Source organism: Typopeltis vanoorti, chromosome 25 (assembly GCF_054136105.1).
Source record: "Typopeltis vanoorti isolate ZY-2024b chromosome 25, IOZ_Tvanoo_1.0, whole genome shotgun sequence".
Classification (NCBI taxonomy): domain Eukaryota; kingdom Metazoa; phylum Arthropoda; class Arachnida; order Uropygi; family Thelyphonidae; genus Typopeltis; species Typopeltis vanoorti.
In genome coordinates this window covers 50,495,693-50,514,368 of record NC_143573.1, presented here as the reverse complement: position 1 = coordinate 50,514,368, position 18,676 = coordinate 50,495,693, and the positions used below count along the sequence as shown (strand labels likewise).

General features: G+C 35.2%; 1 protein-coding gene across 3 annotated transcripts in view; it reads right to left on the bottom strand.

Annotated features, from left to right (window-relative positions):
• LOC150092739 (C2 domain-containing protein 5) overlaps positions 1-18,676 on the bottom strand; it is a 615,319-nt gene that overhangs the window by 445,664 nt on the left and 150,979 nt on the right. For all 3 annotated transcript variants that reach the window (XM_090414825.1, XM_090414826.1, XM_090414824.1), the window contains exon 10: positions 17,396-17,547. In XM_090414825.1, the coding sequence (XP_090270951.1) occupies positions 17,396-17,547 (152 nt within the window). The remainder of the gene's footprint in view (positions 1-17,395; positions 17,548-18,676) is intronic.

Below are 18,676 nucleotides of genomic sequence, written 5' to 3'. Positions count from 1 at the left end.
AATAAATAAATGATATGAGACCTAACACAGAGAGTCAGGGGGAAACTAAATTATAAAGGGAGGAATGAAAATGTGAGTTTAAGAGTGACAATGTTATATGACTGTGCTAACAAGGGGAATGTGCTTTGTCATGGAAATGTTGATGAGGAGAGAATGATTTCAACTTTGTGTTTGTTCAGTTTCGGACCCATCAAACATGTGCAAAGTTGCCTACATTTATAAGGAACTAGAGAAGAATAGAGATCTGCAAGTTGTCCAACTGTGTCATGCAGACAAGAGTATACAAAAGAACATGCAGGTAGATTATTATGTCTGTATACATGAATGCTAGGGGTATTCATATATTGTTGTCTTATTCATGTATTTATTGTCTTAGTCAATATTTTGGAGCGTCAGATTGTAGGCATTAGTGAGACCTGGCTATCAGAATCAGACATGCTAACTGGTATCGAGTGTAAAGGGTACACTATTTTTAGGAAGGAGAGAAAGCAGAGGAGGGGACGTGGTGCAAATGATATCGGATGACTTGAATCCAGACCTATGATAGTAGTAATATTACTACTACTAACAGTATTTCATGTGACAGTGAGTTTGAAGCCATCTGGTGTTATGTGGAATCTCACAAGATCAATTACATAGTAGAGTGTTGTTACAGACTTGGTGGATCAGTTGCTAGTGATGAAGAAATGCATCACCAAATAGAAAAGATGAGAGCAAAAACAGTAATCATAATGGGAGACTTTAATTAAATATTGATTGGGTAGCAGTAGAATCTCATGAGAAGAATGAAAATGCATTTAATGAACTGTTGCAGGACAACTTCCTCAAGCAGCATGTGGCAGAAGGAACTTGAGGTCAAAGAGTGTTAGATTTGATTATTGTGTCAGAGGGTGTATCATTTAAAGACATAAGTATTCTGCTTCCAGTTGGTGACAGTGATCATGCGGTACTCACTTGGGAAGTGACTAAGTTTATGAATCTTCCACCCAGAAAAGTTACATGCTGAACTACAAAGCAGGAAATTATAACCAATTGAGGAGTATATTGAGTTCAGTGGAATGGGATCGGTTGCTGGATGGAAAGAATATTGACAGTGCATTGGAAGCATTTAAACAATACTTAAATGTCCCTAGAGTTCAAAGAATAAATAGGGTAGGAATCAAATGGATGCATAATCTTATTAAGCAAGAGATTCGTAAGAAAAGGACAATGTGGAAGGAATACTGTGTTCAAAAGGATGATGTCTGCTATGAACATTATAGGCAGCAGGCTAGAATAGTCACAAGTGTTGTACAGAAAGCAAAGTCTGAGTATGAAATGAAAACTGGATCAGTGGGCTAAAGACAACCCACAAGAATTCTATCGATATGCCGTAAGTAAAAGAAAGAATGAATATGAAAGAATAACTTCTAAATACAGATGGCGTGAAGGTTACAGATGCAGAAAAGTTTGTTCAGCTAATGAGTGCCTATTCTGTTAAAAGCTATCAACCTGGTGTATGCAATATTGAGCTCACTGCTACCTCTTCACTGGATGAAAAAACTAAGGTGTATGAGGATGAAATATTAGAGCTGTTTCACAAATTCAATAAGAATTCAGCAATAGGGACTGATGGGATATCAGCACATGTGCTAAAAGAGTGTTCAGCTGAACTGGCCATTCCTTTGACCAGGCTGTTTAATATGAGTCTCAGAACAGGGAAGATTCTGAAGGAATGGAAGGAATGTATAGTAATTACATTGCACAAGGGTGATGCAAAAAACGATGTATCCAATTATCGACCAATTAGTATCTCAGGAATGGTGGTGAAGATTTTGAAAAAATTCGTTAGGAATCACATTCAGAAATGGTTGACAATGAATCTCCACTTTGCAATGAACAACATGGGTTTACTTAGGGAAGGTCATATTGCTCAACTTGCTCACATTCTATAACAACGTTACCATTGAACTAGACAAGATGAAGGATACACAATGACACTTCTGGATTGTGCTAAGGCTTTTGACAGAATACAGCGTAGCAGACTGTTGCATAAATTGAAGAAAATGGGTTTGGGTTATAAAATATTAGCATGGATAATAGGATTGCTGACAGACAGATATCAAAAAGTGGTATATGTGAGTCTGCATGATTAAAGGTAAGTGGTGTACTACAAAGATCACCACTTTGTCCACTGTTATTCAATCTATACATTAATGATATTGGAAGGGTTTGACGACATACAGCTATTTGCTGATCATGCAAAGATAGGTAGGGTAATCAGGAATGCTGCTGATATGCAGTACTTGCAGAATGATTTGAATAGGCTGGAATTATAGGCAGGGAAAAATGGGTGTCAGTTCAATGTCAGTAAATGTGATTAGATATCCAATCGAATATCCAATTAGATATCCATTCTTCGGCATGATTAGATATCCAATGCCGTATTATATTGGTCGGATTATGCTAGACAAAACTGATGAGACTAGAGATCTTGGAGTGTTAGCAGATAGGAATTTGAAGTTCAGAGGCCATGTGGCAAATATTGTAAATACAACTCAAAAGATAATAGCACTCCCGAAACGAACGTTCATATGTAAAGATAAGGATGTTATTTCGTCTCTTTACAAGGCCTCGATAAGACCTCATTTAGACTATTGTGAGCAGGTCTGGTCAACTGGTTTCCGTTGTGATTCAGATATATTGAAAAGAGTACAAAGGAGAGTGTTAAAAATGATATCAGGATTGTGGAATACTGATTATGAAGACAGATTGAATATTTGTAGACTGCAGACACTAGCAAACAGGAGAAAGAGGGGGGGGGGTGATATCATTGAGACTTACAAACTTCTGCAAGGGTCATGCAGGATTTCAATTTATGGAGGGTGGGGAAAGGACAAGAGGACATCCTTGGAAAAGCTGAAAATGAAGGCTGCTAAGATGAGGGTGTGGGCTAGATTTTTCTCTCAGAGGGTGGTAAGTGGTTGGAATGGATTGTCATTGGATGTTGTGAGTGCAAGCAGTGTGAATGAATTCAAGAATAAGTATGATAGCTGGTGTGTGTGTGTGAGTGTGTGTGTGTGTGTGTGTGTGTGTGTGTGTGTGTGTGTGTGTGTGTGTGTGTGTGTGTTATGTGGTCTCTCTCAATGAGTCGCTGACTCTCTGGAGGCCTCTCTTAATAATAATAATTCCTATAGATATTTCTGGGAAAATTCCCATGTCACTCCTCTTAAAAAACTATTATTTATACGGCTATTTTAGACTGTTTCCATTTAGGAGTGTCCACTTATTTTAAATACATTGGCTTTTTATTCAAAAAAAATTTTAGGGCATTATAAGTGTATTTTAGAGATAAATATATGCAGGTAAATAAAATACAGGAAGAAATTTTGCACATACCTTGTTTGGATGTTGGGATCCCTTCCTTCTCCATACTTCTGCTCTTAGGCCAATAAAAAAATGGGGGGGGGGGGAGTTGTTTGAGGCAAGGTGGGAAGATTAAATTAGAAAACCCGGGTTTTTTTTAAAATAATATATATATACATATATATGTATATTATTATATATTATTAGCTGATCCTTATTGGGGATCTAAATAGCAGAGTAGGAAATGATTGTGAGACATACAAAAATATTTTGGGAAAATTTGGAGAAAAAGCAAAGCTAATAATAATGGCAAATATCTGTTGGATTTCTGCTCAGGACATGGACTGGTTATTACTAACACCATGTTCCAACATAAAAATGTGCACAAATTCACATGGAGAGAAGAGGCAAGGAATAAGAAAAGTCTCGTTGACTATGTTATTGTTGATAGTGATGTTTTCTCCCTGATGCAGGACACCAGAGTGTACAGAGGATTTGAAATTGGAAGTGATCACTATTTAGTCTTGAGCAGGATAAAATTGAATTTCATATTGAAAAGAATGACATGTAAGAAAGTTTTAAAGTGAATAAAAGTTGACCAGCTCTCAGATGTGAATTGTAGACTAAAATACACAAAGATTATTGAAGAAAAAATGAAAGAGGTTGAGAACAGGAATCAAACCTTGGAGATTCATTGTCAAACTCTGAAGAAAACATTGATTGATTCTGCCAGAGAGGCATGTGGTGAGGTTGTCTGTAAGGATAAAAAAAATCAGAAATCCCTGGTGGACACAGGAAGTTAAAGAGGCAGTGAAGGAAAAGAAGAAAGCACATCAAAAGTTCCTGTCAAATAAGTCAGCTTGTGCTCTTAGCGAATACAGAGACAAATGCAAGAATGCTAAACACTGTGTAAAACTAGCTAAACAAAAGTCATGGGAGAACTTTGGCAAGAATATGGAAAATAAATATCAAGAAGGTGGCAAAATATTCTGGAGGTTGTTCAAGAAGCTTAGGAATGGAGGAAAGAGTTCTGTAAAAGGAGTTAGAGATGATAAAGGTGACATGAAAACAGGAGAAAAAGATATCCTTGAAGTATGGAGTAATTACTTTGAAAAACTGCTAAATGAAACAAGCAGTGATGAGAGCACGGTGGTAAAAAACACTGACCAGGCATGCAGTCAGGAATACATATGCATACTTGAAGTAGAAAAAGCCATCAAAGGCTTGAAATGTGGAAAGGCAGCAGGAGTAGATGATATTCGACCAGAAATGCTGAAGTATGGTGGTATAGGAGTCTTACAGTGGCTGCACTGCATAGTTCAAAATGCCTGGACAGAGGGACGAATTCCCGATGATTGGAGTAGAGCTCTCATATTACCCATATATAAAAAGGGAAATAAAACTGCATGTGAGAATTACAGAGGTATTTCCCTACTGAGTGTTCCTGACAAGATCTATGCAAGTATACTTGAGAAACAGTTGAGAAGAATTGTGGATGAAGAGCTTGGTGAAGAACAAGCTGGATTCAGGCCAAATAGAGGCTGTCAGGATCAGATCTTCACTTTACGACAAATAGTCGAGAAAGCATGGGAATATAACAGAGATCTGTATTTAAGTTTTGTCGATTTGGAAAAGGCATATGACAAGGTGCCAAGAGAGAAGCTATTCAATACGCTACAGTTATATGGTGTCAAGGACATTATATCAAGCAATACGTAGTCTTTATTTGAGTTGTAAGTCAGCAGTTAGAATTGAAGGAAGTACAGGAAGATGGTTTAATGTTAAATCTGGTGTGAGACCAGGATGTACATTATCCCCTCTGTTATTCATTATCTATATGGATCACATTATGAAGATAAGTGGTATTAAACATGATATCAAAATTTGAGATGTTAATGTCAGCTCTTGGATTTATGTGGACGATGTTATACTTCATACCATATCTATTACAACAATAGCTGTTGTAATAGATATGGTATGAAGGTCAGCAATAAAAAGACAAAGACAATGAAAATAGGCAGAATCATTGAAAATGTCAACTTTGTTGTGAATGGAGAACCTGTTGAACAAGTAAAACATTTCAGCTATTTAGGCACGATTTTTACTGAAGATGGTAAATCAAATATAGAAATAGACAACAGAATCAGCAAAGCTGGTATGGTAGGAAGTCAATTGAATAAATTCATATGGAATAAGAGAGAAATTAGGCAGAACACTAAATTAGCTGTATACAAGACAGTGTTCAAACCAGTTTTAACTTATGGATCTGAGAGCTGGGTCAGAAGTAAAACACTTGACCAAAAACTAGAGACCACAGATATGAGAGTCCTGAGAAAGATTATAGGCGTGAACAGATGGCATCAATGGCAATATCATATTAAAAACGAAGATATTAGGAAAGAACTTGACATTGTCAACATCCAGGAATGCGTTAGCAGAGCTAATCTCAGGTGGTATGATCACTTAAACAGAATGGGCGAAGAAAGATTAGCAAAACAAGTGTTCTCTGCCAGGTTGGCAGCAAAACGACCCAGAGGAAGACCAAGATATAGGTGGATTGATATGGTACAAAGTGCCTTAGACGATAGAAATATAAGATCTGATAATGTTGGAGTCTTGACAAGTAACAGACTGATTTGGAGGAAAATTGTAGATAGGAAGTTAGTAATGATGTAATTTTTTTCATGTAGTACTATCATATCCTGTACACCCCTTAAGGGTACATGGCAGGAATTTGATGATGATGATAAAAATATGTCAAAAATATTTTTTATGTCTCTATCATTTTAAATTTTTGAAAAAATGTTTTTTAATAATATATTTCATAGTTAAAAATCTCAATTTTTGCACCTATGTAAAATTAGATCCTATGGCTGGGGCCACATTGGCCATAGCCTCACTATGCCTCTGCTGAGAATGATACAGACATTTGATATAATTTATCTGATATGCATAGTCCACTCAGAGAACCAGCTGTCGAAAGTTCACTTGAAGTTGCTTAGAGTGCAGATGAGCTCTCAATGCACATTCATATTATTGTTTGTACAACTTAAATTAAGAGAAAGTGTGTGTGTTTAAGTGACTTAATTTTTAATTCACAATATAATGACTTATCTTGATATGTTCAATACATGAGTTGCTTATTTAATTACTGTAAATAATATTTATTAAATTATTTTTGAATATACTTGGAGTAATTACTGACTTTGGCTATAATGGTTAAAGATTGAAGTTCTTTGAAATGAGTCAACTACTTCAGTCTGAGATCGATAATGGCATTTCCATAGGAGACTAACCTGGTTAGTGCTTCAGTAATTAAAATAGATTGTTTTGATACCAAGAGGAAATCATTCATCATCATATAAAAACAAAACATGAATAATTATTGAAGTACAATAAACAGTGTACATGCAAAGTGATATCTATCTGATAAAAAAAATATTTGGATAGATGTTAATTTCTGGCATAGGGGAGAAGAAGAAATGCCATTAAGAACAGAAGACTTGTTAACTGTCGGTTAAGTATTCGGTGGATATCGGTTAAGTATTCTGGAATGGACTGAATATGAATTTGTTTACATACTGAGGAGTAGATACCAGCTTTGTATATGACAGTGCAGAGATAATATGGGATAGATATTAGTTTTAGGGAACAACTTTTAAGTGCAACTTGTGGGGAAGGTACTATATTAAGACTAGAAGATGTTGTGATGTCTAGATTATTCAAGATTTTTTTGATGTCACTTGCAATAGGTCATAGCAGTCATGTGATCCAATGTGCTTGGTATGAAGGTAATGTATACAGCCGTGAATAGGAGGAGGATGAGGAGAGAGAATACTGACTGAGACATACAAGATTAATGTGAAAGAGACTTTCCACAGAAATGAGGCATATGGGGTAGAACAGGACATCTATGGAAACTATATGGAGATGGGTTGGAAGCAGGTTGTTTGTTGAGAGCAGTTATTAGAATGCATTGCCTGAGAGCATGGTGAGACTGAATAAGTTTAAAGTATGGTTTAATGAGATTCGTGTGTAACAGTGAGACCTCCCATAATAACCTCCTCAGCCTCCAAAAAAGTTGGTATCCTCATTTGTTTAAAACACTGTTTCTCACTGCACAACTCCTAATACTATAAATTCCAGGTGTCAGGTGTTGAATTTTGGAGTGCAGAAATATAAGGCTGCGTACTATATTGACAGTGCTACTGCAAGTAGCGGATGAGATTCGAGATTTGGGAGTCAATGACAGCAGACGTAAGTTTAGAGGGCATACTGCAAATGTGACAAAGACTGCACATTGCAATGCCGATGCATAGTCTTTGCAACCAGTGCTTTATATACAAAGTATTCTAACATGTAGGGATAAGGAGGTAGTTGTGCCACTGTAGAAAGCACTGGTCAGACCATATTTGCACTATTCTGCTCATATTTGGTCACCTGTTTTCAATGTGATGTAAAAACATTGGAAAGGTGTCCAGAGAAGAGTAACTAAGACAACATCAAAACTCTGGAATGCTAACTATGGAGTGAGGTTGAACAAATGTGGATTGCAGAGTTTGGTAGATAGGAGGAAAAGAGGTGATAAGATAGAGACTTTTAAGTTAGTGAGGTGATTTTATCAGATTAATCCAGATGGGATTATAAAAAGAGTAGAAGGTGAGAGGGGAAAAACCAGAGGCCATCCTTGGAAGTTGTGTAAGAGTGTGGTGAAAAGGGGCATGAGGAGTAGATTTTTTACATGGAGAATTGTCAGTGAATGGAATGCATTACTGGCATGTATTGTTAATGCAGGGAGTGTTAAGGATTTGATTCAGTATGATATATATTTGTTGCTAGTTGAATGAACTTCTCACAATAAGTCTGCTAACTCCATGGAAAGTGTAAAATAATAATAATAATAATAATAATAATAATAAATATTCAAGTAACACATTAACAGATTCCTTCTTTCTCCCCAATCAAGTGCCAATGCAGTACTACTGTATCACAGGTCTTATGACCTCTCATGTTATATCATATAGAAAGGAATAATAGAAGTCCTGGAGGTCAACCCATTTGTACCACTGTGATGCCAAAGGGGATAAGAGTCATGGCTAAGATTGGTTGATAGAAGGATATTCCACAAGAGATGAAACTTGTAGAAGATAATAGTCTGAGTTACCACAAGAAGAGGCAACTTCTACTTGAAAGAGAAACGATTAAGAAAATATCAGGAACGTTGGGAGAATGGACAAAAATTTCTTTGGTTTTCTCTCATCATTGTGGCAGAAGGAATAGAGTGAAATATGGACTTAAAATGTACTATACTTGTAGATACTATTTGAAATTTGATAAATATATAAGGTCAGGCCTGAGGTTAGGTAAGATCATTTACTTATTGCAAATGAGAAATATGGAAGGTGTCTTATTATTTATGTAACAAAACTACTTTTAACCATGTTTCATAAGATCCACAAATAAGCACCAACTATCTAGCTGATGAACTTCATTTGTCCATCTAAGTGGACTGGTCATCATTTCAGTTTATGCTAAGCATTTTAGCAAGTGGTCATGCAAGTGATTTTCTTTGATAAGATTTTATTGTTTGTTTGTTTTTTAATTTTTTAAAGCAGATTTTTTGAAGAAGATCTTTTTTTTTTCTAACTGCAATGACATAAATAATTATTTGTTTTTCTTTCTTTTTTTTTGTCTGGAGAAGTAACATAAAAAGCAGGAACACACAATGAAAGGAGACAGACTCTTATGCATGTTCTTACTCATATTGAGAGCACTCAATTGTCATGATACAGACATTTGATATAATTTATCTGGTATGCATAGTCCACTCAGAGAACCAACTGTCAGAAGTTCACTTGAAGTTGCTTAGAGTATAGATGAGCTCTCAATGTACATTCATCTTTTATTGTACAATACTACAAAAAACAGGCTAAAGCAGTTTCCTTTTACCTTCTACAACACTTGCTCCAGGTACAGTGTAGGTCAGCATATTTTTTTTTTCTTTAAGTAGAATGGTGGTCTGTGATAAAATTCATTTATCACCTAAGGACATTCATAAAGACTCAGAAAATGAAATTCAAATCTTCAACGTGTTGGTCAACCATGCCAGAAAAGTAATTTCATAACCCAGCAGTAATGCAATTACTTTGAAATCACCATAAATATTTCAATAATAGTTCTTGTTTCTTACTGTTTCCATCAACTGAGATGTATTTTCAGAAGTGTTTTTTACACTTATTGCAAATGAGAAATGTGGAAAGCATCTTATTATTTATGCAACAAAACTACTTTTAACCATGTTTCCAATAAGGTCCACAAATAAGCACTAACTGTCTGGCTGATGAATTTCATTTGTCCATCTATATCACAGCAGTGATTGATTCAATTCTCTGTCACAAACTTACAAAGCTAGAATTCTGCTTCTATTAGTAGAGAACAGAAATTTTTATTCACAGTGCTAATAGACTCATTATTGAAGAAAATATCCATGTATTCTTAGAGATTAATCACAGCTGTTTACTTCATATAGATAAATGTAATTATACTCTTAATAAATCAAATATAAGCTTTCAAGATTCCTTAAATAAACTGATTAACTGTTGTAACAAATTTGGTATTAAAATCAGTAATAAAGAGATAAAAACTATGAAAATAGGCAGGAACACTAAAAACACCTATCCTGAATAGAGAACCTATAGAAGCAAAACATTTCAACTATTTAGGACACAATGTATAGATAGTGAAGGTGGTAAATTAAATATAGAAACAAACAACAGAGTTAGCTAACTCTGTTATTAACTCCCCCACTATAACTGCAAAGCTGGGGTAGTAAGGAGTTAATAAAATCATGTGGAGAGAGAAATTAGTCAAAACAATAAAGTAGCAGTATATAAGACAGTGTTCAAAGGAGAGTGAACAATGAAGATATTAAGAATGAATTGATATTGTTAGCATTCAGGAATGTGTTAGCAGAACTGTCAGGTGGTATGGTAACTTAAACAAAATGGGAGATGAAAGGTTAGCAAAACAGGATGGCAAGAAAAAGATCCACAGGAAGTCTCCAAAATTTAGGTGTATTGATGTAGTAAAAAATGCCATAGAAGATCAAAATATAAGACCTGACAGACAGCAATTAATTTGGAGGAAAATTAATTTGAGGAGAAAAATTAAATTAAATGCACATTCATTTCTATTCAGGACTTCTAAACTATAAGGTCTTCAAAACTTAATTTATTCACATTCACCATTCTTTCATCATGCCAGACTCAAATGCCTAGCACAGTGAAAGAAGAGTGGCTCCACATAAACTAAATTAATGTCATGATAAGGCAGTCTGACCGACATAGCAGCCTATCTAAAGTCAGCTATGCCTGCCAAGCATGTCTTGTTATATTAAACTTGCTAAGATATTAAACCTTGTTTAATATCTAAGTGTAAGCAAACAAAGTTTGCATGTGAAGTATCATCACAACTGAACTACTTGCATATAGAGACTAATGACTTCACATCAGTTGCCTTATTATCCCATAATGTAAGGCACATATCCTTTTGGATGTGTATAATGCTATGCATTATAGGAATGGTAGCTACAAAGACTAGTTTCAATCTTCATTAAGATCTCATCAGATGGGTGCCAGATAAGAAGAGTACAAAGGTTGAATTAATTCAAAGAGAGAACATACTTAAAACCCTTTAATCCCCATGTATCATCAAATTGTAATAATTTGTTCTTTTTCCTTTAGGATATATATGAGGACATGTCAGAAGTTTTAAAGAAATTTGACGACACAGAGGCATGGGCTATCATCAAGTTTTTCGTGCTGCAAGACTGGGATTCACCAACTTTATATGAGGCTTTAAGGGACTGTGCCCCAGCAAACCAATAGTTGACAGATGGGTAGCCAAGTTTAAAACAGAGCATCCTGAGAAACAGATGCCCCCAGGTCAGAAAAACCTTCCACAGCGATCACACCTGAAAACATCAATGCATGCATGCCATGATCCTTGATAATAGATGAATACCAGCCAAAAACATTGCAAAGACTCTGGATATCTCCAGTCTTTGCAATGTTGGGATATCCAGAGTTGGGTCATTATCCACAAACATCTGGAGATGCAGAAGCGCTCTGTGAAGCGAGTCCCCAAATGCTTGAATGCCGACCAAAACAGAAAACGTGTGCTGTCATCACAAGAGAATTTGGGTCATTATGAGAAATCAGGTGCAAATTTTTGGCTCATACTGTGACTGTTGATGAAGCATGGCTTCATACTGTGACCCAGAGACCAAGAAACAGTCAATGGAGTTGAGACACAAAGGTTCTCTACAGCCAAAGAAGTTCAGAACCCAAAAGTCAGCAGGAAAGGGATATGGATGGCAGCATAATCCTGACCAAGTACCTCAAAAAAAGGTGAGACTGTTACAGCAGCAGTCTATTCAACAGGTCTGAAGGAAATGAAAGAGGTACTGAAAGAAAAACGCAGCAAGAAACTGAGCAGAGGCGTGTTGCTTTTGCAGGAAAATGTACCTGCTCACACTGCTCATGAAACCCAACAGACAATACACAACCCTATTCACCAGGCCTAGCCCCACCTGACTATTTCCTATTCCCAAATTTATAGAAATGCTTGAAAGGAACAAAATTTATCACAGATAAAGTCATATTTGTAGCTGAGAACTGGTTTGTGCAACAAGGAAAATACTTTTTTCTCAGGGGATTGCAAATGATGCAGCAGCATTGTAAGTATATAACACTTTGTGGGGAATATGTAGAATAATGTGTAAGTTACATGATTCTACCTCAATTCCTTCATGGTGATTATCACAACTTTTCAGCATACCCTGATATAAATAGTAAAAAGGTGTATCACCTTTTTATTAAAATTATCTCAATTAAAGAATCTAGATGTAGAAAGTGTTTTCACTCCATAATCAACATATTTCATGTTGTGGGATGAAAAATTCAAGTGTCTAAGAAATAAAATTCTCCCATTTCATTAGCCTGGTTGGTTCGTTTTCAGTCAAAAAGTCCTTACAAAAGTTTCTTGATCCCTAATAGGAGTTTAAAGCTATAGAAACTCAATTTATTTTTAGTATAGAAATAGGAAATGTAGCCTTAATACTAATTAATGTAAAACACATCTAGCCACAAAAGTCAAAATTTGACTTTTCTAAGAAGAAGAACTGCAAAAGTGAACTGACTAAAAATAAAATGTAACCACATCATAAAATCTTGCCCACAAATATTAAGATGTAATTCTCAAACCAATTACAAATATGTTTATTTTAAAAGATGCTTTTTACTTTTTTTTTTTGGTATTTCTTTCCAATGCATAAGTTGGAAATTAATGTATAAGTAACTATCTATAACCAACATATAAGTTTATCCACAAGATTTGGTATTTCTTTATTCCAATATTTTTGTATACTGAGCAAAGTTTGGCAATCCTTTATTTCAAGATATTTTCAGTCCACAGATTCACATGCATTAAGAGTTGAAATCTCAACATTTCCCTTCCCTCTGCCTCGCCAACTAATAATTCATCTACTTCAATTGCCTTTGCTAACTTCTTCCCTTATTGGATTGGGACAGAAATAACAATTAAAACTAAATCAAAACTGTATTTGTATCATCAAACCATTTCTTTTTTGCTTAAATAATCAATTTAAATTAACAGAACAATCATATCTCAGAAACAGCCTCTCACTGAACAGAATAACAATCAACATAGTTTATTAAACCTTTGCATCAAGCACATTAGTAATCCTTCTTTAGCAAAAATTACTGCAACAGAAGCTGTCAGGTTAGGCAGATTAAATCGCTCCATTTCTTTCTATCCCTCCAAATTCTTCCTTCATAAATACTGTACCAGTTCAAGTTTCTTTTTTCTAGATCTGGTCTCTCCACCTTTTGTTCGTGGTCTTCCTCTTGGTCTCTTCAAATTTCATTTCATACATTCTTCTTGGTATTCCCTCTATATTCATTCTCATTAGATGTCCAAACCACTTAAAGAAAGATTTCATAATCATTTCTTCAATAATTTTTAGACTTGATCTATTCCTAATGTCCTATTAGTAGCCCCATTCTGCAAAAAATCAGAGTATGACTGAGTACCGAATATCCCAAAATTTCAAATTCATTTTAAAGTTCAGTGTAATAAAATACATCATCATCTTCATCAAATTCATGCCATGTACCCTCAAGGGGTGTACATGGCAGGAATTTTAATTTCATGAAAAAAAATTACATCATTACTAACGTCCTATCTATAATTTTCCTCCAAATCAGTCTGTTACTTGTCAAGACTCCAACATTATCAGATCTTATATTTCTATCATCTAAGGCACTTTGTACCGTATCAATCCACCTATATCTTGGTCTTCCTCTGGGTTGTTTTGCTGCCAACTTGGCAGAGAACACTTGTTTTGCTAATCTTTCTTCGCCCATTCTGTTTAAGTGACCATACCGCCTGAGATTAGCTCTGCTAATGCATTCCTGGATGCTGACAATGTCAAGTTCTTTCCTAATATCTTCGTTTTTAATATGATATTGCCATTGATGCTATCTGTTCACGCCTATAATCTTTCTCAGGACTCTCATATCTGCGGTCTCTAGTCTTTGGTCTAGAGCTGGGTCAGAAATAAAACACAAGTGTTTTATTTCTGACCCAGCTCTCAGATCCATAAGTTAAAACTGGTTTGAACACTGTCTAATTTATAGCTAATTTAGTGTTCCGACTAATTTCTCTCTTATTTAAAATGAATTTATTCAATTGATTTCCTACCATACCAGCTTTGCTGATTCTGTTGTCTATTTCTATATTTATTTTACCATCTTCATTAAAAATCGTGCCTAAGTAGCGGAAATGTTTCACTTGTTCCACAGGTTCTCCATTCACAACACAGGTGACATTTTCAATGATTCTGCCTATTTTCATTGTCTTTGTCTTTTTATTGCTGACCTTCATACCATATCTATTACAACAGCTATTCAATTTAGTCAGAGAATCTTGCAGACTTGTAGCGGATTTATTTAGAAGTATAACATCATCCGCATAAAGCAAAGAGCTGACATTAACATCTCCAATTTTGATATCATGTTTAATACCACTTTCCTTCATAATGTGATCCATATAGATAACGAATAACAGAGGGGATAATGTACATCCTTGTCACACGCCAGATTTAACATTAAACCGTCTTCCTGTACTTCCTTCAATTCTAACTGCTGACTTACAACTCAAATAAAGACTAAGTATTGCTTGATATAATGCCCCATTGACACCATATAACTGTAGCGTATTGAATTAGCTTCTCTCTTGGCACCTTGTCATATGCCTTTTCCAAATCGACAAAACTTAAATACAGAATTCCCATGGTTTCTCGACTATTTGTTGTAAAGTGAAGACCTGATCCTGACAGCTTCTATTTGGCCTGAATCCAGATTGTTCTTCACCAAGCTTTTCTTCCACAATTCTTCTCAACCGTTTCTCAAGTATACTTGCATAGATCTTGCCAGGAACACTCAGTAGGGAAATACCTTTGTAATTCTCACATGCAGTTTTATTTCCCTTTTTATATACGGATACTATGAGAGCTTTACTCCAATCATCAGGAATTCGTCCCTCTGTCCAGGCTTTCTGAACTATGCAGTGCAGCCACTGTAAGACTCTTATACCACCATACTTCAGCATTTCTGGTCAAATATCATCTACTCCTGCTGCCTTTCCACATTTCAAGCCTTTGATGGCTTTTTCTACTTCAAGTATGGATATGTATTCCTGACTACATGCCTGGTCAGTGTTTTTTTTATCACTGTGCTGTCATCACTGCTTGTTTCATTTAGCAGTTTTTCAAAGTAATTACTCCATACTTCAAGGATATCTTTTTCTCCCGTTTTCATGTCACCTTTATCATCTCTAACTCCTTTTACAGAACTCTTTCCTCCATTCCTAAGCTTCCTCAACAACCTCCAGAATATTTTGGAGGTTGTTGAGGTTGTTGAATCAATCAAAACATTGATTGATTCTGCCTCTCTGGCAGAATCAATCAATGTTTTCTTCAGAGTTTGCAAAATTATCTCCAAGGTTTGATTCCTGTTCTCAAACTCTATCATTTTTTCTTCAATAATCTTTGTGTATTTTAGTCTACAGTTCGCATCTGAGAGCTGCTCAACTTTTATTCACTTTATAAATTTCTTACATGTTATTCTTTTCAATATGAAATTCAATTTTATCCTGCTCAGAACTAAATAGTGATCACTTCCAATTTCAAATCCTCTGTGCACTCTGGTGTCCTACACTAGGGAGAAAACATCACTATCAACAATAACATAGTCAATGAGACTTTTATTATTCCTTGCCTCTTCTCTCCATGTGAATTTGTTCACATTTTTATGTTGGAACATGGTGTTAGTGATAACCAGTCCATGTCCTGAGCAGAAATCCAACAGATATTTGCCATTATTATTAGCTTTGCTCTTTTCTCCAAATTTTCCCAAAATATTTTTGTATGTCTCACAATCATTTCCTACTCTGTTATTTAGATCCCCAACAAGGACCAACTTTTCCTTTTTCATTATGTCCGTTGCTTTTTCTAAAGCCTCAAAAAATTCCTCCACTTCTGCCTTAGTAGAACCTTCTGTGGGACCATAGGCACAAATAAGTCTCATTGTCCAGTTCCCTATTCTCATATTTGCCCACATTACTCTACTTGAGACTGACTGCCATTCAAGAAGATTAGCCTCGTATTTTGTGTTGAATACTATGGCTACTCCTTCTTTTCCTTGATTGTCGTTGCCTGAATATAACATTTTGTATTTATTGCACAGAAAGATCTCACCAGTTTTTGTCTTTTTTGTTTCAGTCACTCCTATTATGTTGATCTGGTGCTTATCTAATTCCTCAGCTAGCTCCATTTCTTTGTCATTCAGGCTTCTTATGTTGATAGTACCAATCTTTAACTCTGGTGATGTAGAGTTGGGGTTTGTTTTCAGATTTGTAATACAAATACATTGTTATTTAAATAAGCCTTTCAGGAGCCACATTTTCTTAATACACACATACACATTTTTCCCTACCACAAAACAGACTAATCACTGATGTGTGCAATTAACACACATAATATCCTCCTCACCTTGTGTCCTTCTCAGAACTAAAACAATTAAGTTCACTTGTTATAAATGAAGAAATGAATTCAATTAAGTTTTACTGAAGTTCACTTCATGTGTCTTTTTAGTGATGTCACATTTTCTATGAATCAGTGACTATTTTCTATGTTTTTTTTTTTATTAATGTGTCCTTACATAAATCTGAAATTAATGAATCATCTGTAAACTATAGTCAATATGAGACCACAGGTGGTCAATTGACATCCACCTTGCCCAACAAAGGCAAACTTATGAATTTAAGTGAGGGTTCCCCCTTTCCCTCTGTTTTTTTTTAAAATTCTCCTTAGAATTAAAATCTTGGCTTACACTACACTCAAAAACTGCTGTTGATGTTTCGCATTGTGGCTGAAGCAATTAAGATTATGTCATGTAAAGTGTTATCTGGCTTGTTGGCTTGTTTTATGGAAAGAAAAAAGCCTTGCCACATCTGTATCAGATAAGATAAGTCATCTTTAGTTGAAAAGAAAAGGATGTCCCATCTAGGATGTGAAGAACCTAAAGGTTCTTCACATCCTAGATGGGATTCAAACGCAAGTCCTTATAAACTAATGGCATTACTGATACTAGTTTTTGAAACATAGTTTAAAATCCATTCACACTTATACTCAATAAGTGTTATGAAAAATGTGAAGCTCGGGTTTTTCAAATGGCATATGGGAGGTGTGGAATGGGCTACAATTAGATGCAACCAATGCATCTTTGGTAAACATGTTCAAGGAAATATATGATAGGTATTTAAGTATGGTGTCTAAATGGGGCCCTCCCTCAATGAGTCCTTGGATTCTTTGGAGGTGCAAATCATAATAATAATAATAAAAATATTATGCTATACTATCCCTGTAATTGTTACAAATAAATCAGATATGTAATAATTACCAAATTACCTCTTGGTGCTGAGCTAAGATCTGATTCTGATGACCGTCTCTGACCAAATGGTAAAGCAACTTTTGCAGGAGACTGAGAGAACTTTGTAGGAGTAAATGCTGTAGGTGAATTAGGACCAAGATTAGATGAGCAGTCATCAGGAAGAGGTGACCTTGAAAACAAAGTAAATGTTTAGCACAAAAAATAAAAATAAATAAATAAAATAAAATAACCTATGATTCATATTAGTAACTGAATTATCTAACTCTATATATATATATATATATATATATATATATATATATATATATATATATATATATTATATCAATCCACATACAAGAGGCTGCAGAACCTAGCACAGTAGGTTTGTGGGCAAATAGATGAAAAAATGCCATGTGTGGGTGAAGAGATGAAGAAAGAGAAGGGAGAACTTTCTCTTTCTTCATAAATAGCTGGAGGCTGTAGTTTTTTGAAGATACTTCAAGAATAACACTTTTTCAGAGAATAGAGGTATATGGAATGAAAGAAAAACAAGTTCAGTGGGTTTGCAACAGGACTAAAAAAGGACAATGGACAGCTGTTTCTCATATTATAACAGACTTAATGAAAGTGGAGAAATGATGGATTCCAGGCTCAGAAGAACAGCAAACATGGAAGTACTTCACAGATACTTTTATACTTTTCTACAGCAAAGTCCTAAGGCAGAAACAGTGTATGGGATGTCATTTCAAGTGAGTCTGTTAAGCATATGGATCATGGATTATCTCAACTATCTTCTTCTGGATTAATTTTAGAAAGGTTTTTCATGCACCACCCAAACATGAAAGCAGCAATTCAATGTTGGACAAATTTGGGATATGTGAATGATTAGTAGTTGAAAAGATGAAAAAATAACATCTTGAACTGGATGTCAAGATTTTAGAAGCTCAAAAAATTTATATGATACTTCTACTATATTCGGCATGAAACTCTTTGAGTTTCTTATTCGGCTAAGAAACTATATGGGATGTAATATCCCTTAACTTAAACAAGTTATATGATACTATCTATTAGGAAACGAAAGGATAAATATCAGTCAAAGAAAGATTTCTATTTGTGTTTGTCAATCTGGGCATTATCAAAAATAAGGGAATGGAACTGAGCTCTATTTTCTTAAGAAAGAAAGCAGACCTGTGTTTTGGTAGCACTGAAACCGACCAGTCTGGGGAAATGGGTTCAAAACAATGGCTGTAGAAGATCATGAATATTGTGCACTGTAAAGTTCATCTAATAAGTAAGAGAAATAGTGTACCATCATT